We start from the raw sequence: 26579 nt of genomic DNA on the forward strand, positions 1-26579 counted from the left end.
TATTGTGATTCCAATCTTTTCTGCAATAATGCAATGCCAACAGACTTAAATGTAGACCCTGGAAAAGAAATTGACCAACACAGTTTGGTATTAGGTGTAGATAAGAAATAATCGGAACAGGACAACTCTTAGAATGCATTTATTGACTGTTTGGGTAAATTAAGCAATAAGGATGTCAGAAAAGGTAAGCTTCTCTTTTCCTAAGGCAACACCTATGCTACAGCAGAAAGCCACTTAAGCTATGCAATTCCAGCTATGTGAATAATGTAGCTGGAGTTGGCATACCTTAAATTGAGTTACCGTGGGCTCTACACCATCAGCAGGTCAATGGGCGAAACTCTCCTGTCGACTTCCCTTACTCTTCTCAACTGAAGTAGAGTAATAGGGCCGACCAGAAAGTAACCTGTAGTTGACTTGGTGGGTCTCCACTAGACCCAATAAATCGACCACCAGTGTTTCAATCTCAGAGCACTGATCTGAGCTGTAGTGTAGATGTACAGACAGTCCCCGGGTTACGTACAAGATAGGGACTGTAGGTTTGTTCTTAAGTTGAATCTGTATGTAAGTCGGAACTGGCGTCCAGATTCAGCCGCTGCTGAAACTGACCGCCAGTTCTGACTTACATACAGAATAAACTTAAGAACCCCAGGCGTCCCCAAGTCAGCTGCTGCTGAAACTGATCAGCAGCTGATTCCAGGAAGCCTGGGGCAGAGCAACTCTGCCTCGGGCTTCCTGTAGTCAGCGCTGGTCAGTTTCAGCAGAAGCTGACTTGGGGACGCCTGGGGCAGAGCAGCTGGGGTGCTGCTGGGTTGCTCCAGTAGCGCCGCTCCTCGGCGCTACTGGACCAACCCAGCAGCACCCCATCTGCTCTGCCCCAGGCGTCCTGATTCAGCCGCTGGTGAAACTGACCAGCAGCGGCTGAATCAGGACGCCTGGGGCAGAGCAGCTGGGGTGCTGCCGGGTTGGTCCAGTAGCGCCCAGAGCGGCGTTGCGGGACCAACCGGCAGCGCCCCAGCTGCTCTGCCACAGGCATCTGGAGAAAAGCCTAGTCTGCTGGAGGGGGGGGCGTACTAGCTGCGCCCCCCCACCCCAGCAGACCAGGAAGACGCGGGCGGCGGACCGAGACACACCGCGGTCCCGCCACCTGGGTCCTCCGCGGCTTTGCTCCCAGTCTCCCTGGTCTGTCCCGCTGCCCGAGCCCCCCCGCGGCTTTGCTCTGCGTCTTCCTGGTCTGCAGATCAGGGAGACGCGGAGAAAGCCCCAGAGTACATGGGCGGCAGGACCGCAAGGTCCCGCAGTCCGTGTCCTCCGGGGCAGCCCTGTTCGTAACTGCGGATCCGACATAAGTCGGATCCGCATAAGTTGGGGACTGCCTGTACCCTCTTGTGCAATGCATACTGTCCCTCTGGCCTTCCCTGCTGCCAGCAAGGGTATGACAACACAAGGCCATCCCCTACATGCTAGTGACATATTTCCTAGTGTGTTTTTTTCTGTATCACTTTATCATTCTCTCTGTGCCATTCTAATATAATTGTCACTATTAACGGAATTCTCTTGGCTCATTAGCTGAGATTACAATTAAAACAGAAGTGAAGGGCAAAGAGGGAGAAAAATTATCTAGCCTCATCTTAGAACAAAGATTAATGTCAGCTGGCTAGCCATGCAAGCAGCAGAAATTATTCAACTAAAAGCCTGTTGATCACCATTTACTGCTGACCCTGATGCTTTGATTCTGGAGGAAGCTGCTGCCATCTGTAAGTACATCTGGAATTGTCTTTATAATAGTATAAAAATGCTAAAAAACTATTAAAGTAGTTTTGGATAGAATATAAATCCTCTTCTTTCAAGGTATATATACCAATCTACAACTACCAGGAATTAGAAGAAAACTTTTCTTGGAGACCAGTTATCCTAGAGCTGCTTGCTACAGGGTTTCTCACTCTTTTCCCCTGAAAAATCCAATACTGGCCATTGTTAGAGACAAGATATTGCACTAAAAGAGACACCTAGTGTGATCTAGTCTGACAACTTCTGTGCCTCTGTGTTCCCAAACTATTATTACTCCCATTAAAAAGTCATCAGGAAGACATAACCAATTAGCTTTCAGGATCCAGTAATCTGTTAGTGGTAGTTGATTATCCTTGCAAAGTGACTTTGGTAACTGCTGTGTGTGCAGCATAATTTTAATGCAACTGATGGAAATGAAGGAACATCGTGTTTGAGACAAATATATCAGCAGTCTGGTAGAGCTAGAAAGGCAGCTTAGCTCAATCTGGGAGCGTGGATGTTGGGAGAATAAAAGGGGAATTATAAGAACTAAGAATGTTCCACCTCAGATACAAATTAGGGATGTGAAAGACTAGTCGACTAGTCATTCCTCCCACCCCAACCCCCTTGCTGCCTCTGTCAGAAAGAGGCAGCAAGGAGTGTGGGAAAAAGAGGAGGTGCTTCCAAGTGGCAGCGCCATGTGGAGCCGGGGGCCAGGCCCCGGGCTCCATGAGGCACAGCCGCTTTGAAACGCCTCGTGCAGCCGGGGGTCCCCTGCTGACCCTGAGCTCCATGCAGTGCTGCCACTTTGACAATTTCACGGGAAGCATGGGCCAGCAGAGGACTACTTGAGTCCCCTGCTGACCCCATGTTCCCTGCAGCACTTTTGCCTTTGATGTGTAGCAACAGCTATTGCTACACTTCAAAGGTGGAAGTGCCCTTATCAAGTAATCGATTGACTTGATTGCACTGACTATTTGATTAACCAAGTAATCAAAATGTTACATCCCTAATACAAACATCACCCATTATCACAATGTTTTCTTTAAACTTTTCCATGCACATGTGGAATCAATTTGTTATGTGCACCGAGGCATGTGCGAATGTGCACCACCAGAAGAAACAAAAAAACCTAGCTGCAGGTGCTCTACTAATCAGGTGGGTGGCATGTGAATCTCTCCTGAGCCATCATATGATATGGCTCCCACTCTAGGATGGCAAAGAGGAGAGCCAAGAAAAGTAATCGAAAATAAACTGCATTTATTTCCCTTCTGGAAAAATCATTAAGCCACGCTGAGTCAGACACACTGCCTGTGCCCAGAAATGGGGGTCAGTGGCTCGCAATGCATGTCACCCTAGTTCCAGCAGCAGGGAGGGGCCAAACAGGCTGCACACCAATCTTCAAAAGGACTCTGCCAAAAAGTTAACTCAGACTGCATTCACTTTTCCATTGAGCCTCTTCTGCACCATTAGGGCATGTCTACACAACAGGGCTGAAGCTGAAATCAGCTACGCAACTTGAGCTATATCAATTGTATAGTTTAAGCTGAAATAGATTATTCTGTCTTATGGCATGGTCTACACAGCAGGAAGTCCAAGAAAGAGCACTCTTCCTCCGACTTCTCTCACTCCTCATAAAATGAGGGTTACAGAAGTCCAAGTAAGAAGTCCTCCAGCTCGACATTATGTTGAAATAACTGCTTGTAGTGTAGACATGGATTATGTTATTTTGGAATAACATCAGTTATTCTGAAATAACGCTGCTGTGTAGACATTGCCTTAGAGACCTCTGAGAAAAGGATCCAGAGGCAATTGCAGGCAATGAAATTCTTGGCATTATGACTCCAGGACCCTTCTGCCAGGGAGCACTGGGTAGAGGGCACTATAACTGCCCTTCCCCATGGCCTCCAAGCACTGTTCCTTCTACGCTATGTGGCAGCATGGCTTCACAGGTGACTGACTGGGCAGGGCTGATTAATCACCTATGAAGTTGTGCTGCCCTGCAGCTTAGAGGGAACACTGCCCCCAAGCTTTCATGAGGTCTCAAGGAATCTGCATCTTTGGGGAGCAGAACACAGCAGGAGATGGAAGGGATTAAAACAGAATGGTTTGATATGAATTCCACGAAGGAAATCTGAGGGGTCATCCGCTCCCCCACCAGGGAATCTGACACATTCAGGCTCCTTTATGGGGCTTTTCTCTGGGAAAGAGAAATCAGGACTAGGAATATTCTTTCAGCAAATCATCCAATCGAATCCTATTCTGATCACTACCTCAGACAAGGTGTAAGAATCCTGCTGTGAAAAAGAAGGTCTGCAGCTCTAACTCAATGCCTGAATCTGCTCTGGTAAAATGAAAGCCTAAAACTCACTTAGATGGAAGGGTTTCTTGTGTTCATCCTCTCTGCACTTTTCACAGGGATTAATAGTCATGATTATTCTTTCTTTGGATGCAGAGAAAATGCCTGGTGGAATAGTTACAGCAGAACCTTCCACCAGGAAAGAGGAAAAATAAAAACTTGCCTGTCTGGATTCTCTAGCATACAGGAAGCAGAATGGGACCGCATTCTGAGTAAAAGAAATGCCAGATTTGATTTAAAAATAAATTAATCCCAGCCCATCCGGCTTGCAATGAGGAAGCCCAACTCAGGGCTAAAGAATCTGTGTGCACAAGTTTTGGAACAAGCCTGTATTTAACCTGGCCCTACATGTGCCTTAGAATGTCCATAAATGCAAACTGCTGATGGGCTAGTGAGGAGAAAAGATTTATTCCTTTTTTGCCACTGTTCCAGCATCTTGTGGTCAAGATTGCGAGTCTTGAGTGGAAAGAGTTAGTCAGGATTTTTATTAAGAAGAGAGTGAGCTTCTTTCCCTTCAAGCACAAAGTACCACACAGTCCAAACAGCCTTCTTTATAAAGGAGCGACAGTGCTAAGATAGTGGTCATTGTTCGTTGAAAAAACATCTTTTGTACTTCTGTATCTCCCATTTCAATGTATTTCTATGAAGTGTTCTGCCTCAACATCCCTCTTCACACCTGTGAAATCTTTGCAGGTATTTACAATACTTAATTGATATTCAGATACTGTGATGAGGGCCAAAGAAGTACCGAGATGCATAGGTGCCCCCACGTCACCAAACAGCCTGAATACATGGATCTTCAGAGCACACTAAACAGCCCATTTCTCGTCCATAGGTTTTGCAGAAGGAGGAATTTGCTGCAAGCTGCTGGCATAGATAAATGGTAAAAGGAGTGTATTTTCAGGTTTGTATAAACAGCTGTTGGTTTTGTTGGTCTGCATTTTTAGAGTATAGTAAGGTACCTCACTAGAGCTTTTCAGATACACACTTTTTATAGGACTATAGAAATCTGAAGTAGTAAAAAAGTATTGGATGGTGCAGAATCCCAGATTTCAAGTTTACATTTGTATAAGAAGCAAAGGGACTGTCTATGGAAAATTACTCAAAAGGAATATGAAAATTGTTACAAACATGGAATCAAGGATAGAAGTTGGTAAGAACCCTCATCTACTGCTCCCCTACCAAAACAAAGACACCCACAGATTATCCCGCTACCCTGCAAGGTAAAGCAAATCCACAAAGTTCTCTTTTTTGGTTCAATTATTCGTTAAATAAAATGTATTGCTATATGATTTATTTAAAAAGTGTCAATGGCAGATAACCACAGTGAATTCCTGCCCTACACTTTTACTTCTGATTATCTAGGTTAAAATCTGGATATAGGTGACCTAAATTGCCTCCCCCTGAATCCCTATGTAATTCATCCAGTCAAATCACTTTCTAGTTTTAAAATCTCCACCTACAAGAGAGCAGTAAGCATTGCAATACGTATAAACAAAGTCATGCAGAAGCCCTAGTCTATGGCCAGTTCTACAGTAAGTGCAAGTCTACACCACAGAGCTACAGCTGAATTAAGCTATGCAACTTCAGCAATATCAATTGCGTAGCTGAAGTTGAAATACCTCACTTTGGCTTTTGGTACTATCTACACAGCAGGAAGTCAAAGGAAGAACACTCTTCCTTCGATTTCCCTTACTCCTCCTGAAATGAGGGTTACCATGAGTCAGAGTAAGAAGTCTTCTGGCTTGACTTTATTTTGAAATAAAGGCTTGTACCGGAGATGCGCTTTTTGTTATTTCGGAATAATGTCAGTTATTTTGACATAACGCTGCTATGTAGGCATAGACTTAGGCTATGTTTAGACTGCACTGGTAAATCGGAAAAAGGTACGCAAATTGTATATCTTTTTCTGATTTACTTTCAAAAGAAGCTTTTCCAAAATTTGGCGTGTCTACACGGCACCAAATTTCGGGGAAAAGTGCTCTTTCGAGCCATCCCTTGTTTCTCATAGAACGAGGGTTCCAGAGATGGTGAAAGAGGATATCTGCTTTTTCAAAAAAAATTCCGAAAAAGCAGACTCATTCCTTGGACGCAGTGTTGCTTTTGCCTTTTCTCAGCACAGTGTGACAGGCAGCCAGTCTACACAGGGAGCTGGTTTTTAAACTCACTTCCCTTGCAGGCCATCTCCTGCCTGGCACCCACGCTGCTGACTCTGATACAGAGGCAGCAGCATGGAATGGCAGGAGGCTTCTTGGGGGTGAGGCGCACTGGCTGCCAGCCCTGCCCCCAAGGTCTACAGAATAGTTTACTTACAGATAAGAATTCATGAGGTTACTTGACTATTCAATTAACCAATATTTAATATCCCTAGAGCCCATATTAGATGTTACTAACTCCTGGGTGTAAAAGGAGCAGGGGTTTTAGTGGAAGAATGAGCAGGCTTTTAATTATGGCTGCAGTATTGATATTGCAGACAAAGTTTTGTCCTGCAAAGCAAAATGGATCAGAATCTGATAAAGCAAAAGAAAATTTTCAGTTTTACTCTCACTCTTTAAACATGAACTAACATTGCTGGGTAGCTGAAAATAGAACAACATATTAATGAGATTTTCCAGTTGGAAACCAGTGTGCCTTCCCATCTCCTCTGTCTTGCAATTTAGTGCATTAGGTAAACATGTTTTATTCTAATTAATCTGTCAAGGGAAAGGAAAGAATCTGTTGCTAGAAGAATTATGACCCTAGTAAATGTCATATGATCCTAATTTATAAGTAAAATAATAAAATATTTCTGACACTCCAAACACACCCTGAAGACTAGAACTTGAGACAAGAGTAAATCCCTTTTAAAGAATTCTGTGAATTTAGTCCATTAAGGAGGTGACAGCATTGTATATGACAAAGCATAGTGCAAATAGGCCAGGGTGTCAGCTTTGGCCAGCACCTCACTACTGATATACAGCACCCCCTGTTATTCCAGTCCTGGGTTCCCCAAGCAGCTCTGCCAATGTAACTCAATGCCAAGTTACAACATCCCTGCAATTTCAGTCTTGACTTTGGCAAACAAGTCCAACTGTGCAAACGTGCATGACGCTTTTGCAGTGACGATGTCTGCAGGTTAGACCTAGAAAGTCCTTGGATCCGAAGGAGGCTTTAATCACTTGACTTGTGGATGAAGCAAGCAGACTGGGATGCACTCCAGCAAGTTGTCAGTCACCCTTCATTATGGATGAAGATGCTGAATGGGGGTAGTCAGGGTGCCAACAGCCTCCATGGACCTCTGGCACAGTGGGGTGTGTGTGTCACTCTGCGCTCCAGGAAGGACCTCAAGCAGAATGGCCAAGGCCAGAAGCAGCCAGTCCTCTGCGCTGCCTGGAGTGTGCCACTCCCTTCCCCCAGCCTTCAGAGCTGCCCAAAGTGCGAGACATGGAACTCCGGGAGGCAATTTAAAGGCCCAGGGCTCCCACTACCACTGCTGCAGGAGCAGCAGTGACAGCAGCAGGGAGCCCTGGGGCCTCTTTGAATCACCAGGCCCCAGGGCAGCTGCTGCTTTTGCCCCCCTTTTGTCAGTGGGCCCAGGGACAGTGTCCATTAACCGATCATTTTAGTTCCATTTTACTTTAGCTGTTTCTCAAATGTTCTTTCAATTATAAAATATCCAGATGGAAGTTATACCTGATTAGGGGGGGGGAGGTGAGGGAAGAGGGCACGGAAGCGGAGGGGAGGGAAACTTCCACGTTGCTTTGAAATGTTAAACTATTTTGTGCCACACTATTGATTTGTTCTTTTTTGTTACATACCCTTAAGAGATAGCACTGGTGTGGACAGCACTTAGTGACAGTAACTTGCATCACCCGGCAGGATGTTGGATAGACTTACTGCAGTAGTTTATACCTGCACATTGTTTTTCATGTTCCTATTAGCCTACATGCAACAGACAATGTGACAATGCAAAGCAGGCTTCCATTTCACAGATGGGTAAAGTGAGGTACAGAGAAGCGAAAACCCAAGATCACAGTGAATGCAGCCAATGACAGAAGCCAGAGAGTGATTCCTCTGAGTCCTAATATCATGCACTATTAGCTGATAAAAAGCAATGCTTTCCTGCTACAATACTATTATAAAAAACATTTAGCTTATTAGTATTTGCAGCCGGTGCATTGAATAGGTATTAGCATTACGGAACAATCATGATCCATGTAGTTAAATGCTCTCCAGAAGTCAAACTTAACTATTCTGTAATTGACAGGAAAGCTTATGTTAAATATATGGGCCCGATCAACTAACAGCCTTGAACTGCTGGCAAATGAGCATGCTTTTGATCTGCTGTTTTAAAACCTTTGGCATTTCTCACCATCCAGCCTAAAACCCCTGTGTGATTAATGTCTTTTCATTCTGCATATAAAGTACAGTAGTGTGAAAATTCAGACAGTGAAGGCGAGCAGGTTTGGGCATGTTAGGTCCATGTTTAACACAGGAGGCTCATGCACTAAGGACTAGAACTCAAAGGTGGAGCTGGTTACAGAACCTTCAGCCTGGGAGGCATGGTAAAGGCACAGTGGATGGAGTATTACTCCTGATCTGACCTGTTATGGGTACCATGAAACGCTCTCATTCTCAGGAAGCTAATGGGAGTGTTAATGGGACAGTGCTGAGTGCATTTAAAGATGGAGGGGAGTATGAGGAAATGGGAAACTGGAAAGGGAATAGAAGGAAAATACTGGATTATGATATTTGGATTATGGACCAAAGATGGGTGGACAGAAATATGGTGACCCCTAGGCAGTGTGTAAAGCCAGATGGGTGAGAGAGATTCTGCTCCTTAGCCCAGTTGAACTCACTCCCAGCAGCAGGTGTCAGAAAGAACAGAGGGCTGGCCCAGGCTCTGGTTATGTCAGTATTATTTTTCTGTGACTGGTTCATAATGTGGAATGTGAAAGGTACAATAACGTGTATTGGTACCTTTCTGTGTCTGTAACCAGGGTGGGCAAAAGGGCCTCTGTGGGCTGGATCCAGCCTGTCAAGTGGGTTGATCTGGCCTGCGGAGGTCCTGCTGCTCCCCTGCCCCCAAAGCCAATCAGGGTCTGGGGACAGGGGAGCACGCAACACTTACAGTCAACCCTGGAAATTGACACAAGCACCGTGCGCTGGAGGGCAGGGAGCAAGAGACTGTGCTCTCCCTGCCCCCCGGCCAATCAGGGGAGCATACAAAGGGGGGAGCATACAAAGGGTACATCTAAACTACATCCCTTTTTCGATAAAGGGATGTAAATTAGATGTATCGAAATTGTAAATGAAGCTAGATTTGAATTTCCCATGCTTCATTTGCATAATGGCGGCTTTTTTTAAAAAAGCCGCTTTAAAAAAAAAATGTGGTCAAGATGGGGCTCTTTCAACAGATCTTTCGAAATGGGGCATTTCTGTCAAAAGAGCCCCGTCTTGACCGAGGTTTTTTTTCGAAAAGTGGCTTTTCAGAAAAAAAAAAGCCGCGTCTGCCGTTATGCAAATGAAGCGTGGGAAATTCAAATCCCGGCTTCATTTACAATTTCGATATGTCTAATTTACATCCCTTTATCGATAAAGGGATGTAGTTTAGATGTATCCAAAGTCTCCTCCTGCCCTGCAAGGGGCTTGGCATTTAGTTAACCGCTAGCTGCTGCTCAGCTGGAAGGTGACTCTAAGCACGGCGCTTCCTTGTAGGGCAGGGGCAGACTCCCTCCTCCCCCTGTTCCTGATTGACCTGGAAGCGGGGGGTGGGGGTGGAGGGGAGCGCACGAAGTATCCTCCCACTGACAGGGGTGCAGGCTCCTAGAGGGAATCACCAGCTGTTCAGAACAGCTGGCAGTTCTCTGTGGGGGGGAAGGAGAGGGCAGGTGCAAAGACTTCACGCACTCTTCCACCCACAGACCAATCAGGGTCTGTGAGTGGGGAAGCTAGGAAGTGTTGTGGTCCCACCCCTTCTGCCTGATGCCCCGCCCCTTCCGTGGCAGCCCAGGGACACATCAAAAATTTCTGAATTGGCCTCTAGTCAAAAATTACTGCCCACCCCTGCTGTAATTTGTACCTTTTTGTATTAAGTGACTTTAGGGTCCCTCCCTGCTTTCTGCCCAATCCTCAGGCCTCTGCTTCCTCTGCTCTATAGGCCCCTCAGAGCCAGCAGGAAAGCCCAGTTTCCTAAGAAGGTGTTAGACATTTAATGATTCTGCTAATGGCCATAGACATTTTATATAACTAATGCATTTGTTTCTAATGAGACGATGAAGTGCAAGGCCATTTCTAAGAAACCGGAGATGTCAGGGCTGGAGAGTTTGCTCTCTGGTGTCTGTGTGATCGGAACAGAGGTGCATTACCTTCAGCTGCTCTTTTGAAGAAGACTTTGCAGCTGCCACAGGTGAGAGCTCCGTAGTGGCACCCAGAAGCTTCATCGCCGCAAATCAGGCAGGTCTTCTGTGGTGGAAAGTAATAGTCAATGGGCAAAACGTGGTCCCTGCCAGCCTCCAACCTTTGGAGATAAATGATAAAGAGAGTCAACAAACACAGTGTAGATGAGCTGTGGGTAAGCTCAGCATGCAGCACTGAGACTGCTCACTTCAAAACAGCAGACCAGTAGACACATGATAGGTCACACACTTACACAGGTGGGAAACAATAGAGCTGAGGATGCACCCTGACAACACACACCCTGACATGGTCGCCCTGCTGACTTTGGGTGGCAGGGGGCGGCACCATGGAGGTATTGTTCTTTGCTTATAGTGGGAGTGAGAGCAGCAGCAGCCCCAGTGCTCAAATCCCTTCCAAGTAAGTCCCCTTGTCCCTCACCTGCGTAAGCCGCAGAGTGTGCAGCCCTACCACAGCTCTTCCCTTTGAATTAATTCCAACCACCCTTACCACTGCCAGTGGAAGAGCAGGACTCAATTATGAGCAGACATGCTGTGTGCTGACTGGTAAAACACTTGAGCTGACAGAAGCATTTCTTTTAAAGTCTGTGAACTAATGCAAAACTGTCTAACAGGTTATGGGGATGGGCCACCTTCCATCAGATATTACACTTGAACCTTTCCTCCTCCAAATTCCCTCATATCTCCAGAGCAGCTCAGGGATAATATCTTCCCCACCCCCAAATATCTCTATCCCATTTTGAACGCATGACGACCTTCAAAAACTTGCAACTGGCTGGAAAGACCTTTTGCATTCCGGGCTATCAATGATACTTATTAAATATCCAGGAAGATTGCACATTCCTGCCCCATGAGTGAGTATGCTGCTTTCCTCAGCAGCATGAGGATGCAACAGGACAGGACTGAGCAAGATGCGGCTTGGGGGCCGAATCTGGCCCACCTAACACTTTGATCCGGCCCGCAGACCGCATCTTACCACTTTGTATTCATATCCTACTGTCCATGCCACTGAATTTCCAGGTGGTGGCTCAGGCAGCAGGATCTTATTTAAATGGCTCACAGTCGCAGCGTTAGGGGCTGCGAGCCTTTTAAATATCCACAGCAACCCCAGGTGGCTGCCAGGCAATGTGGTAGTGGAGGAGATGGGAGCTGCAAGCCCTTTGCTTTGTTTTCACTTCAAAGCCTCCCCACCTTTCACTTCAAAGACAACTCTTGGGGGAGGCTAGTCCCCAGCCCTGCCCCTTCCGTAGGGTTGCCAGAAACAAAAACACCGAACACTCCCCCCCCCCCCCCCCAAAAAAAACACCGGGGAAAAATTCTGTTGAAGGGGGAAAAAAAGAGGAGAGCAAAGTTGTTGAGCCAAAAAATAAAAATAAAACAGCATTAAAACAGCATGTCTCCTTTTAGTGCAGGGATAGGAACAGGGAGGGGTTGAGTACTAAGACACAGGGGGAAGCATTGCTTCCCCTAGGTCTTTTGGCTGGCAGCCATTTTGTGCCGGCAGCCTTGGGGAACCAGGTAAGCATGGGGGCTGGGGTCAGGGGGCTGGGAGTGTTGGGGGTCGGGGGAGGGAGGAGGCCAGGCACTGAGTGTTTGTAGGGTTGCCAGGTGCCCGGCATTTTCGCCTCCTGGCCGGGAAAACATTCAGAAAATACCGGACATTTTTAGGTGTCTGCTATTCTCTGAATTTTTTTTTTACAGGACAGGAACTGAAAATACTGGACTGATTGGGTGAATACCGGACACCTGGCAACCCTACCCCAGGGAGGGGGTGGAGTTAGCCCATGACCAATAAATATCAAAATTCATTAATGGCCCCCCTGCAAAAATTATTGCCCACTCCTGCACTAGGATGATGTAGTGGCTGCTTCATTTGTTGTTAACAACTCTAACTGCCTGTTCTGCCGTGATCATTTTGGACTGATGGTTAAGGCAGGGGTCATGCCATTCTTCATTATGGGCTAGATTTTGCTGGCCCCCACTGAGTGCAATGGAGGGCATAAGAGCTTTCTCCTATTCATTGCACAGCTCACATGAATGCCATGCAGAAACCCAGAAATAAGGTGACATGGAGGAATGGGCAGGAGGTGGACTAATAGCTCAGTCTCTTCCAAATACACTGGCTAGCACAGCCAGCTGGCTGTGTGTGGTGAGGGGAACAGTCTATACCCTGAATAAAGAAGAATTAGCAGATGAGCTGCCCCTGTGTGCCATGGGGAAAGCATATTACCTCCTGCAAGACAGAATACCTCCTACTTCCCCCACGCACTGTAGCTCTGCACCACACTCCACCGTGGGCTATACCCAAATGGCACAATGTACAAATACCATATTTCATTCGAAAGAATCACTATACACTGTGAATATTTTTCTTTTTATCTAGCCATTTAATTGTCATCTTACACATATTAATCTCCATTCAGGACTTTTTCACTGACATGAAAACTTTTGCCTTTAACCTGTCCTCTGATATACACTCTGCATGGCTGTGTAGCTTACTAAATCACATATGTTCAGCAGCTGATTTTCAAAAAGACATGGCACGCAGACTGTGTATCGGAATTATCAGATAATGCATGTACTGGCAGAGACACTGGGAAGTTTGATCATATTTTATTGTTAGTTATTTTTTACGATTTGTTTGCAATAACACCTACAGACTGCTGGGCAAATAATGCTTAATAATCACGTAATATGGAAAGGGACACTAACATCTGTTTGGCTCAAATTTTAACCTGTCTTTTCTTCTTCTATCTGTTTGCAAAATCCATATAACCTCCTGATTTAATGTAACCCTGAAAATACTTTAGTAGGGGTGCATCTACTCAGCACCCTAACTCGAAATAAGATACTCAATTTGAGCTATACAAATTATGTATCTTATTTTGATGCTATTCTGAAATAGCTTATTTCATTATTTGACATAGACTATACTGTGCCAAATTTCGAAAAAAGCACTATTCTGAAATGTCCCTTACTCCTCGTAAAATGAGGTTTACAGGGACGTTGGAATAGCGAGCCTGAAATAACAGGCTTGCTGTGTAGATGCGGGATAGCTATTTTGGGATACTCAAGTATCCTGAAATAGTGTTGCAGTGTAGACATGCTCTAGATGTACTTCTAAAACTCAAATTATAGTAGGAGTGCAAAATCCCACAATAACAAATCCTGCAATTCTTATTCAGTTGAATAATCCTTACACATAAGAAGGAAATGTTTCAGGATTGCCCTCTTAACATGAATAAATGATGGAGAAAACCTAACAAAATTACAGAGGAAAAAGTCTGAAACTTCTAGGGCAGCCGTGGCCAACCTGCGGCTCATGAGCCGTACACGGCTCTTCCTCCTCCATGGTGCGGCTGGGGGCTCCTTTTAAAGGGGCAGTCCTTTTTTTTTTTTCTTTGCTCGACAACTCCCCTCCCCCCTCCGGTTCTTTGCGCTAGATTCACAACTATTTTGGCTCTTTGCTTGTAACGGGTTGGCCACCCCTATTCTAATAACTCCTTTGAGTTTCCTATTTTCACTGTCCAATGCTTATGTCATTTACACAGAACTCAGAGCATAGTGATGCGTCCTGGTGGTTCCTCATCGTCCCAACCACAACTGTAATCTATCGTGATTCAGTCTATATTTATCTGCCACTGGACTGGTTCCATTCAGCTTGTGCCCAGTATGCCTGTGTGCTCTGCAAGATCATAGGTATGTCTGCACTTTGGCATATGATTCATGAGGAAGCCTGTACACTCAGCAAGAGATGCCTGTGAAAATAAGGCTTAATTAAGCAAATGCTCATGAGTTATTTGCAGGTTCCAGTTCTCAGCTTTTCTAACTTGAGTTGCAAATATTTATTTCATAATGGGTTGATATTTTAGCTACTTCAAACTGATAATACTGTCACACATAACAGGAGTGCTGTCTATTGTCCTTTTTTATGAGAGCTTCACAATTAATTAAGCAAACCAGGTTATTCATATCTTTTAAATGTAAGATTAGGTCCTTCATCCCTAATCACAAGTAGTCCCAGTGAGATCAATAAGAATACTCATTTAAGTAAGGGCTGCAGAATCACACTCTATGGCCTTGTCTACATAGGAAAGATTTACCAGATGTTCCAATATAGTTATACCCACAAACTTCCCTTGTTCCAGACACACTTACTCTGGAATGAGTAGGATTTTTTTTAGCTTAACTTAAACCCCTTCCTTCCCAAGAGACATAAGCTAAATTGGAAAAGGCCACTCTTAGACCAGTATAAGAGTGTCCACTTCGAGGAGAGGTGCGTGGGCACTACTAATATAACTATATCAGTTTAAATCCACATATAAACTTTACTGAAAAACTGCCATGTAGACAAGGTCCAAGGGTTAACAGAATTTTGGGAACAATTCCTTCCCTTTCCCTTTTCTTCCTTCAAAATAAATGTTAAGTTATTACACTGGAAGTTTCCTTTAGAGAAAAGTTTGAGCCTAAACTCATTGTCCGTGTCCTTTCTGTTAAATAAGGAGTCACACTTCTGGGGATATTCCACTGTGCAGTCACAGGACACTGAACTCGCCTTCTCTGATGATCTCAATTTACAAGGCTGTAAATTTATGTTCTATTTTATTTGACAGGTAGATTAAATGGAAGGAGATATATGCTTACTGCAATATAACTGCCATATATTATGCATGCGTTACTGCCATAAACATTTTGTTACATTGTCCTCTGGCCCTTCCCCAACTTGTCTATTTTGTCCAGCCTTCGCATCCCAGCTGTTATGGAACTGGTGTACTCCAAGGCAGAGGATTGTCTTCTTTGGAGCATGTCTGTCCAGCACCTAACACAACAGGGCACACATCTTCAGCTAAGATTGCTAGACACAATTGAAATACAGATCTTAATAATAAATTACAGGTGGAACAAAAATAACAGTTTTGCCGCAAATGTACTCATATTGCAGGACTTGCTACAGTCCTAGACACACTACCCACCTCTTCTCTAATGGTCTGCCATATTTTTCTTATCCTTTTCCACCTGGCAAATGTTAAATTCTTCCTCTGCTTATCCTATCTATTTATTGTGGAAAAGAAGTAAATATGCTTCCCTATTGTTTACCTCTCATTTCTGCAGCAGCTGTTTTGGTGGTATCAGTATAAATGTGCAATCCTGGAATGAGAAATTTTTTGAGCTTTAATTGCTTAAAGATTCAAGGGAAGATTATAATAAATGCTTGTCAAGCACAATACTAACATGGCAGATTTTAAAATAATTCTCAGCAACAGAGTAGTGTGTCCAGGGTGTGTGTGTGTCTCTATCGGTAAAAGAGTCTCAATTCAGTCTCCAACTTTGCACTTCCAGTGTTGTACAAATATTAGTATTTAGATGCTTAACCGCTTGATTTGCAGTCAGAGTTAGATTTCCAACTGTAGATACAAAAGTAGAGGTCTTACCATACGTAGGATAGTAAAGCTCATTGGGCCAAATTCATCCCTGGTGTAACAGCACTGACTTTGGTGAATTTAGAACATGGAAGAATTTAGCCCCCACAGCTCCTCCCCGTAATATTTGTTTAGTTTAAAATGAAAACAGCCTCATTGCTATCAAATCCGCAAAGTCAAGACACTTTCACAAGACTATGTCCTGCACCTTCAACCAAACGGCTGAACAAATTCCTGTTCCAGGATCCTCACTGATGGAAGCCATTGCCAATGATATATGAAGCAAAATGAATGCTACTTAAATGTTCTGGTAAGCCCTTGATCTAAGAGCGATAGTGGTTGTTTGAAGATATTATAAAATGTACATGAATGAGTTAGTGAGACTGAAGTAGGCTAACAAAATGCTGCTTTTGAAGTGTCATTTTATATAGCAGTGCTATAGACAGTGTGTCTAATTGTGAGTCTAACATCAATGACAGCCTAATTCAGAAATGAGGCTGGCAAACTAACAAGACACATTTAACTCTGTAACTCCAGGGCAAAGGTGGAAATTGGTGTCATGCCTGCCAACTGGGGCCAGACCCTAGAATAGGTTTTATCAACCAGCCAAGACCACATCTAGTATCTAGGCATGGTGCATGTGTCTGTCAATGCATATGAACAAATGGACAGAGCCCTGTGCTTATAAAAAATTTACATCCACATTTGTATGCACAAGAATGAGCCATGGATATCTGCATTCACATCCACAGATGCGGATATAAAGTGGATAGCTGCACATTTCAGGGTTCTAGATACAAAATTTGTATCTGCATCTGTATCCACAAAAAATGAGCCATGAATATCTGCATCCACATCTGTGGAACATTCATATTACTGCACCAATGCTATAAACAGGCACTTGTGGTATGTAGGTAGCAATTCTTCTAGGTGTGCCAAGAGGGAGCCTCACCTTTGTGGGACTTTGGGATGCAACATGATGTGGTGCGCCCACATCTGCTAGAAATTGTTTTAAGAGGACCTACTCCTAGTAAGATCCTGAATAACTAATAGCATTTGTACTTCCTAAATCTCTGAAGCCAGCTCATGCTGTGTTACTTAAGACTTTCCCTCTATATAAATGGATGTTTCCCGTTCTTTAAAGTTCCCTGGTTTCACACACGGGATACTGCTGTCCATCTCCAGGTATAAACAAAGAGATCCTTGCTATGGAGTTTGAAAAAAATGTATGGCAAATGTCACAGTAACTTGCAAACTCAAAGAATAAAGATAGCGCTGTGCAAGCAGACACAACTTGTATAGTACTGACGTCGGACTGAGATTCCAGACTCAGTTCATGACTAGAAGGCCAAGGTCAGAACTGCTCACAAGGGAGCAAAACAGCTTTTAGAGGGGAATAAAAAACCAAAAAACAAACAAAAAAAAAACTCTCTTGCTTCTTGGCACAGAAGAAGAACTTTTAGTGCAGCACTGGCAAGGCTCTGTAGGAAGAGTAATACCCCAGGCTGTAGAGCAGTCGGTATATAGATAACTTTCTCAATTGAGAGCCATTTATCCTTAATAGAAAGCTTCTGTTTAGCAAGAGTTAATTTCTCCAAATAGTCTGACTTTAATTGTACACCCAAAAAGCTGAAAACTGTAGACAAGAAGAACATTCAAGCACTCTCCGATGGCTCGAGCTAAATTTTCCACCTGAGTAATAAAATGTATATCCTTTTCAAGAAGAGCCAAGGAACTATGCTCTGTGATTCATCTTATGTAACTTCAAAACTCCTCCTAGGCTGTCTCTCCCTCAGAATTTTATGATCATTAAGATAGGCCAGAAAAGAGCAGACTGGCTTCCCTACCATATCTGTGTGGCTCCTGAAGACCATTCCTTATTAGAAAATCTCATGACTGATCTACTGCTAGCACTTTGATCACTAAGCAGCCCACCATGCTAATTACATACTACACGTCAGTTACATGCTTTGTACCTTCCAGGACAATGATCAACTCAGCCACACTACAACCACCAACCCCAATAACTGTTCATGCGTCTTAAATGAGAAGTAATAAACGTGTACTGTCTCTCCCAATATTTCATCAGCCAAGCATTCCAAGTGTAATGTAGCATTTTTGAAACGTGCCTGTTGAAAGGTTAAGTCTTTCTGCACAACAGAGATCGTGTCAGTGGGAAAGCACACAGAGCCAGATTCTTAGCTGTGCCAACATAGAGTTGGTTAGCACTGCCTGAATCAGAGGTGCTCTACACTAGCTGGTTGCAATACCCATTGGGCCATCTACCAAACAGGGATCACTAGAGTGCAGTAACAATGTCATCATAGAGCTTCTCACCCAAATATGCCCCGCAACATGCAGGGAGAATTGCCTGCTTTCAGACCCATTGTGCAGCCACTTCTGAAAATCTGGCTGATTGTTTTGGATTAGCAACGAAGCCATGAACTGAAAATGCACTGATTCTCAAAGAGAGAGGACACAGTGCTCTTCTCACAGCTTAAGTACTGCTGAGTCTGAGGTACAATGTTGTGGTCACTAGTAATGAACCTTGGTTCTAAAACAGTACTCGCCATATATTACACTTTAACTAAATAGTACTTGAATAATCAGTGTCATGTCAGTGAAAGGTTCATGCATGGATAAAACAAGGCATGCAGGGATTAATGATTCAAGTCAAAATGCAAGGAACATGCCTAACTTTGAATACCCTTGCCTGTTCCATGCATGAGCTATACATCAAGCAAGAAAGATCTGTACACTTTTGTATTTTGATATTCAATTGACAATAAATCCTGCCTGCACTGGAAGTTTGGCATAGGACGTTCAAAGGCTCCCATTCTTTAAACTGCTTTGAGTAGCTTAATCTGTAAACACATGGTATTGTAGACTGCATTTTGTTTTCCTTTTTTAAAAAGCCTTGAGTCTGTTTCCAGACTGATCATCTCTTATTTTGATTTGTGGCTACAGGGGCAGAGGTGGAAGATAGCGACCTGTGAGAGCAATAAATATGGCAAACAGTAGGTGTATGTTTATGGTAAACAAAAAACAGAACTTGGTCTTCATTTTGATATTAATAAACATTAGCATGATGCTAAGGAAGCTCCAAACTGCTCTGGCAAGAAGACAGTGGACAAGCAGGTATAGCACAATTTCATAATGAAGGTCCTGTATGTAACAGTGGAAGCATCAGACTTTGCAGCTGACAAGGCAGCCATTTTTACACATGGTACACATTCTATCACTGGATTCAGAGCTCCCCCCTCCAACTAGTTTGGTCATGTATCTTTACAAAGCTTTCTGTAGGATGTAGCGGCATGCCCTAACTCAAGTATTGTTTTTATCCATAATACTCCACTTACATTTATTATCCAACCTGTATGGAATCCCATCCATTTGTAAGGACCCAACTAGCTACAAGAACTATCATAGTTCTCTGCCATGAGTAGGGGCATCTGGCGTTACACTACGTTCTGTTTTCATTACTGTGTGCAGATGGGAAAGCAAGGTTTTACACTCGCTTTCGGGGAGAACAATTTAGCTTAGAATGCCACCTAAATGTCTGTGTCATGGAGCATCCACCTCACACAGAAGTAGAAGGGATTAAGATGGCCAGGCTGGCCAATTAGGTCCTTAGGCTGCACCTGAAGGAAGAGCCAAGAAGCAGGGAATTAACTGATTGCAAGTAGACTCATCTGAGTTGCAGGAACAGGTCTGGGGCCTGTAAAACCAGGAAGATGGCTACAGACAGAGGGATGCAGGAAGGCAGGGATCTAAGTTGAAGACACTCCTTGAGTGGAAAGAGTTGGGAGGCTGACAAACCCAGGGAGAAGGGAAGCCAGATATGTAGGAAGAAAGTTGGAGGAAGACCAGGGGTAAGACCGTGCAGCAAGGGACAGAACCATGCAGAGACTGTCGCTGCTTGTTATAAGGTTCCTGGGCTGGAATCCACTGTAAAGGATGGGCTTAGGTTCCCCCACCAGCCACTGAGAGCAAGGGCATTGGAGATGCCAGTAAGACAACAGGTCTCCAAGGAATTTAATTCCCCAGGAAGGGAGGATGTTAGTGACTTGGCTAGAGAACCTACTTATGGAAGAGAATACTCCAGTCCCTGGAAAAAGAGGGGCTGCAAGAAGAAACAACATGGGGGTGCCATTGCTGTTGGGGAAGTGCAATGTCTGACACAGCTAATCCCCAGTGTGTCCAGCAGGAAGTGCTGCTTGTGGCGAGTGAAACCTGTGACAGTCTGTGCAATACCCATTTTTTGGACATTCTTTGCACATGTGCATGGAAACATTCTTAAACTGTTTCCTAGACCAGGGAGCCCTTTCCTGAAATATACTTTGAATAGACATAATTTGTAACAATGAGCAAACTAATGGGGAATTGCAGCAGCCTTATTTCATCTGTGATCAGTAATCATACTTCATCCAACTTTATAAAAATGGAGGAGAGAAACAAAGTTAAACAAGTGAAACAATAACAGAGGCCAATACTTTTTATACCTGGAATGATTTAGCTTGGCACGTATATACTGCAGCCTTTGCCATGTTTGTAAGTAACGGCTTGCAAGGGGCTTGGAAACAGAATTTGTGAGCTTCTGCAAAAATCCTCCCAGTGGCCCAACTTAAGCAGCATCAATAGTTCAGCCAGGAGAGGGAAAAGATGAAACACCTAAGTTCAGGTGATACAGAATCCATCCATTATTATAGTCAGGCACAAGCATGTTGCCATGTTACTTAATAATGGAATTCACCTGATTGCAAAGCATGAGAAAGCAAAACAAATAACAACCCATGCTGACAATCATAAGGCCATCACACCTGCACACTGTGACATCCTGGTGACTTGAAAATCAGCTGGAATTGCCAAGGTCAAGACCTTAGTGGTGTCCTTGGTGAGCCGCAGACGCTCACTAAGAGCTCAAACTAGTTCCCTAGGAAACAATCTATCCTGTGTAACATTTTCTAATTCCATTTAACCTGCACCATGATCTTCAATTCTATACACCATTCCCTATGGCAATGAAAAGAAAATGTGACTAAAAGAGATCAGAAGTAATGAAATAGTCTTGATACTTGTGTTCCATGGCCCCAGGAGACACTGCCAAAATGACTGAGCCAGTATTTGCTATAGATTGCACAAAAAACATTAACTGGGTGTTACTTTATTTTACATGCTGTCTCAAGTTTGTATTATTGTTTACCAGCATGCTATTCTTGTGAACAGGGAGATATTTAGTCTGCCCTATTAAATCATTAGGACTTTACTGAATACTTTTGAGCAGAGGATATGGACACTTTATACAGGCTAGGTATAAATATGAGACTTGATGTGAAACTCTACAATGACAAAAGTTACATGGGCCAGTTAATTCCAAAGCCATTACAAAAGCTGCATTCTAAGGCTGTGTCTAGACTACATGGCTCCATCGACGGAGCCATGTAGATGAGGGTTGTAGGCAAAGGGAAATGAAGCTGCGATTAAAATAATCGCCGCTTCATTTAAATTTACATGGCTGCCGCGCTGAGCCGACAAACAGCTGATCAGCTGTTTGTCCACTCAGCGCGCTAGTCTGGATGCTCCCCTGCTGACATCAAAGCCCTTTGTCGGCAGCCCCGTTATTCCTCGTGGGATGAGGTTTACCGGGGCTGCCGACAAAGGGCTTTGATGTTGGCAGGGGAGCGTCCAGACTAGCGCACTGAGCGGACAAACAGCTGATCAGCTGTTTGTCGGCTCAGCGCGGCAGCCATGTAAATTTAAATGAAGCCGCGATTATTTTAATCGCAGCTTCATTTCCCTTTTTCGAATACACAAATCTACATGCCTCCATTGACGGAGGCATGTAGTTTAGACGTACCCTAAGAGACAAATTTTGACTTCTGTTTTATCTCCACAGATCACATTATAGTGGCATGACTGGGAGCAAAATTTTACCCTGTGTCTCCAAACATATGGGAGGATTGCTCTATTTTCTTTTAAGCAAAAGTATGAGTCGGATTCATTCTTTTGCAGGATATGAATAATATGCATAGAGTTAAATAGGTGTTACTTGCATCTGGATAAGAGGGCCCCAAATTTCTACTGTCCTGTAACTTAAATCCACCACCATCACTTTGCCAGCCTCCCTGATCAGGCACTGCACAGAAAACAAATCTACAATGGAAGATGTGCACAGAAGAACCGGGGTTGAGGGAGGGAGAAGAAATTCAGAAAATCTGAAAGAAATGGAGCGCTGGAATTGGAATTCTGATTTGTACTCCAGACCAGAACAATTAGTATGTTACATTTATATAGAGTGCTTTCCAACTAGAGGTGTTATCAAGCTTTTGCAAATATCCACTGCCTTGCTGTGTCAACAACCGCCTTAGTTCCACTGTGGGAAGGATCTCTGTCTCATGCTGATGTGTGTGTGGAAATCAGCCTGTGACCAAAGCTTGTATCTGCACCTATATTCCACCTGCATGTAAATGTCTGCATATTCCACACCTACATACCTAGCTGGGTCTGGGAGCAGTCTGTGTCTCCTGGAAAGAGAGACCTGGACAAGCATCAGGAGGCCAAGGCTGGGGGTGGGCATGGGGCCAGGAGCAGAGCCAGAGCACGGGACCAGGAAGGACCAAAACCCTACTTGTGGAACCAGAAGCAAAGCACTGGCTGCAGGACTGATGGTTAGGACTGAGATCAAGGGGCTGAGAGTGGGGCCAGCACCCCAGAAGCACAGCTCTGGACACATGTCCCCAAACCAATATCACATAACACACAGTCAACCTGTGGAACTCCTTGCAGAGGAAGTTCTAAATACCAGGTCTTTAACAGGGATTCAAAAAAAACCTAGATAAATTCATGGAAGATAAGGCCATCAATGGCTATTAGCCAGAATGGGTAGGGATGATGTCCCTAGATTCAATTTATCAGAAGTTGGAAATGGATGACAGGAGAGGGGTCACTTGATTCCATATTCTGCTCATTCCCTCTGGGACACCTTGCATTGGCCACTGTTGGAGGACAAGATACTGGGCTAGATGAACTTTTGGTCTGACCCTCTAAGTTCTTATAAGCCCTAGGTGTAGAGTTGGGAAGTGGAGTCCTGGGCATGGAATCCCAGGCATGTGGCCACTGGCCAGGGATCTACATAAAACCTAGAGGTGCTGCAGCATCCCCATAATGCTTAATTCCCACACCTTTGGAACCATCTTTGCATTGATGTAGCTCGTACCCAAGCAGGGCAACAGTTACATGTGTAGAGTAGTAATAGGTGTGCTTCACATGGTAGCTAGAACTTTAGGTGATGGGCAAGTTTGCATCAGACACGTTCTCAAGTTAGTAGAGATAAGCTGGTTAGAGGAACCTCAGCTTCAGTGGAGCCAAAAAGCAAAACAGCCTCTGCCAGTAAGGTGGAAGTAAGATTCAAGCTAAAGGTGCAGGAATCTGCCAAACCCTTATCATGCTGCAAAGCAGACTGTGCCACTTGTGAACTATTGTTACTGTAGCGGGGCCTATTTGAAACCCTAAGGGTGGGCGGGCGTCAACCCACCCACTTCTCAAAGTCCCTTCCCCAGCCTTGTGGGAGGGTAGACTAGATCCAGGACCCTACTAATGTCGGGGGACAAATAATGACAAAACAGGGTCAAGGGATGCAGGTCACAGGTTTAAAACAAGGGAACCGGATGGGGACACCAAGCAGATAAGCCCGGACAGTGCCCACTGCTCCTCAAAGCTGTCAATGGAGTCAGTGGATGCTGCCCAAAGGAATTCTGCCTGGATGCATGACACTAGGGAGGAATGGAAGTAGGCCCCACAGTCGTAGAGAACCCGCTTGTCTAGCATCCTCCTCCTGGTATGTACATAGTGGCTTTCGCCAGGGCCAGGAGGAGGTTGACGAGGAGGTATCGCGCCTTTGTGGGGCCACAGACGGGGTGTACATAAATAAAAAGGTGTGAGGAAAAGTGCAGCCAGAACCTCAATAAGAGGTTCTGGAAGAGCCGGAATAGGGGCTGCAACCTGGCACATTTCAGGTATGTGTGTGCCAGGTTTTCCCTCATGCCGCAGAAAGGACAGGTATCTGGGATAGGGGTGAACTGCACCAGTGCTCACAACTCCGTGAAGGAGCTGCCAACTGATGTCCCCAATGGGCTGTGGAATTAAGGTGGAATACACGCTGGTCCATCGTAGTTCCCCATCTTCACCTGGTCGTAGGTGGTCCCGCCACTTGGTGTTGGGGTGGGACATGAGGGGGAGGAAATGTATCATATGGAGCATGAGTGTGTACAGATGGTCCCTAGATGTGGTTCAAAAACAGACAAGCTACAGATCTGGCAGCTGGCTAGGAGTCCAGGGGTGGAGAAGCTGGGGGGGCCTGCAGTACAGGGGCCCACGAAAAAGGGCCGGAGGGCTTGAAATGGTGGGGGAGGGGCAGGGCGTACCCTCTCACAGGGCTCGCTGCAGGATGACTGGTTGGGAGCCCAGGTATGCACAGAGAGGGAGAGAGGAAGTGGCCCAGGGAACAGTACTGACAGTTAAATGCCCGGGTCTGCATGTTTCGGGCTGGAGCCCCCACTGACCTAGCAGCAGGCTGTACTGCTGCTTCTAGGGCCGTGGGCTAGGACGCAGTGGAGTGGGCGGGCCTGCGTACCCCTGCCACCCACCTACCGTGTGAAATGAGGAGTAACGGTAGTTCGAACTGGGAAGCCTACTTCGAACTACCTAGTTCGTGCCCCGTGTAGCCGCGCTGCACGGGGTTCGAACCAGCGGGGTTTTAAAAATGGCGGCTCCCCACTTATGCAAATGAAGCCCGGGAAATTCAAATCCCGGGCTTCATTTGCGAGTGCGGTATGCCTACATTACCCTCCTAGTTCGAACTAGGAGGGTAGTGTAGACATACCCTGACTGTGTTGCTGCCCGCCCTGAACCAGAGTCGGGGCCCTGTAGTAACTGTGTGTGTTTTCTGCCCCACCTTGCATCAGGGCTGGCCTTCTATACTGACCGTTTTTGTCTATACTGACCCTACCCTGATCTAGGGCTCTGGACCTGTGTTTGTGTAACGGCCACCTGCCCTGAAGCAAGGCCAAGTTCCTAACTGTTTACCTGTCGCCCATCCTGAAGCAAGGCAGGGTTCGGAACTGTATGCCTCTCACCCTGCCCTGAACCTGGGCCAGGTCTACTGGACTATCGACTGGCCTCTTTGTTGTTGTTGCCCGAGACCCAGGCTTAGACTATTGACTTGGGGGGTTGTTTTAAGTGCAGTGGGGCGGAGTGGCTACTCACTGAACCAGAGGTTAGGGTTACCACATGCTTTCAACAAAAATACCGGACACACTTGACATTACATCACAATCTACATTACATCTTATTTAGAAAATACCAGACATGTATGTTTTCTCATTTATATTTTCTCAATGTTTCCCGAACAGAAAGCTCAAATACTGGACTGTCCAGTTCAAAACCAGACACCTGGCAACCCTACCGGAGGCGAAGGAACCCCTCCGGGAGGCCTAACCGGCTACAATTACATATGGTCATATTTTCCTATCAAAATCTTCCCAAGTGATAAGCAGAATCCTGATTGTGCTTAGTGATCATCTCTATTCTTTGCTGTTTAATCCAATAGTATGAATAGAAGAAACTCCTCTGATTCAAAACATTAAGGCTATGTCTACACTGGCGCGATCTTGCGCCAGAGATATGCAAATGAGGCTAAGTGTGGAATATCGCCAAGCCTCATTTGCGTATCTAATGAATCGCCATTTTTGCAGAAGAGGCTCTTGCTGCAGAAGGAGCGTCTACACTGCCCCTTCTTGCACAAGAAAAACCCTCTTGCGCAACGCCGTTATTCCTGAAAATAATCAGTGTAATGGCATTACACAAGAGGGTTTTTCTTGCGCAAGAAGGGGCAGTGTAGACAGCTCCTTCTGGCGCAAGAGCCTTTTCCGCAAAACTGGCGGCTCATTAGATATGCAAATGAGGCTCAGTGATATTCCACGCTTAGCCTCATTTGCATATCTCTGGCGCAAGATAGCGCCAGTGTAGACATAGGCTAAGTGTTGTTATAGACAACTAGCGGGTGAGGCCTGTTGTTGACTGGGCAAAGTCATTTTGTGTAGATTACACTTATAGGAAAGTTCAAGAAATTAAATATATGTAATAGAATTTGTTATTAATGTGCTTGCAAAAGGGAAGTAAAAGAACAGTTTTAAATTTGTAGGATTTCAACTTCAAACATTATTCATTTTATTGAATAATTACCATACATCGTAAATTTGAATCAAATGCATAAAGCTTCCAGTACTCTTTCCGTAACTAATTTGAATTATTTTGTGATTTTTAACAGTAAAAATGTTCTCTGCCCTAAAGTGACAGTTTAATAGGTGTCTCGATTTTAATTTTGTTAGCTAATTTTTTTTTTAACTCTAATCATAACAGTCATGACTTTTTTCTGACAAAAACAAAAAATAATTATTTAAACCTTTTACCCAGCATATTCCGATGTAAAAGTAGTGCATTCCGCTAATATAAGTGGCAGGATTTGTATGCAAAAGTTGGTATCTGTAGGTAAATCGCAAAGTATGACTTTATTTTGCACAAACAAATCCAAAAAAATTTTTTTTCAAAATATATAACAGATAATTTTACATGTCCGTC

At 44.7% G+C, this 26579-nt stretch overlaps 1 protein-coding gene across 1 annotated transcript in view; it reads right to left on the reverse strand.

Moving 5' to 3' along the window:
* AR (androgen receptor) overlaps positions 1-26579 on the reverse strand; it is a 137364-nt gene that overhangs the window by 55733 nt on the left and 55052 nt on the right. Inside the window, exon 2 of the mRNA XM_006125241.4 lies at positions 10474-10625. Coding sequence (XP_006125303.2) covers positions 10474-10625 — 152 coding nt within the window. The remainder of the gene's footprint in view (positions 1-10473; positions 10626-26579) is intronic.

The sequence above is a fragment of the Pelodiscus sinensis genome, chromosome 13, assembly GCF_049634645.1.
Source record: "Pelodiscus sinensis isolate JC-2024 chromosome 13, ASM4963464v1, whole genome shotgun sequence".
NCBI lineage: Eukaryota > Metazoa > Chordata > Testudines > Trionychidae > Pelodiscus > Pelodiscus sinensis.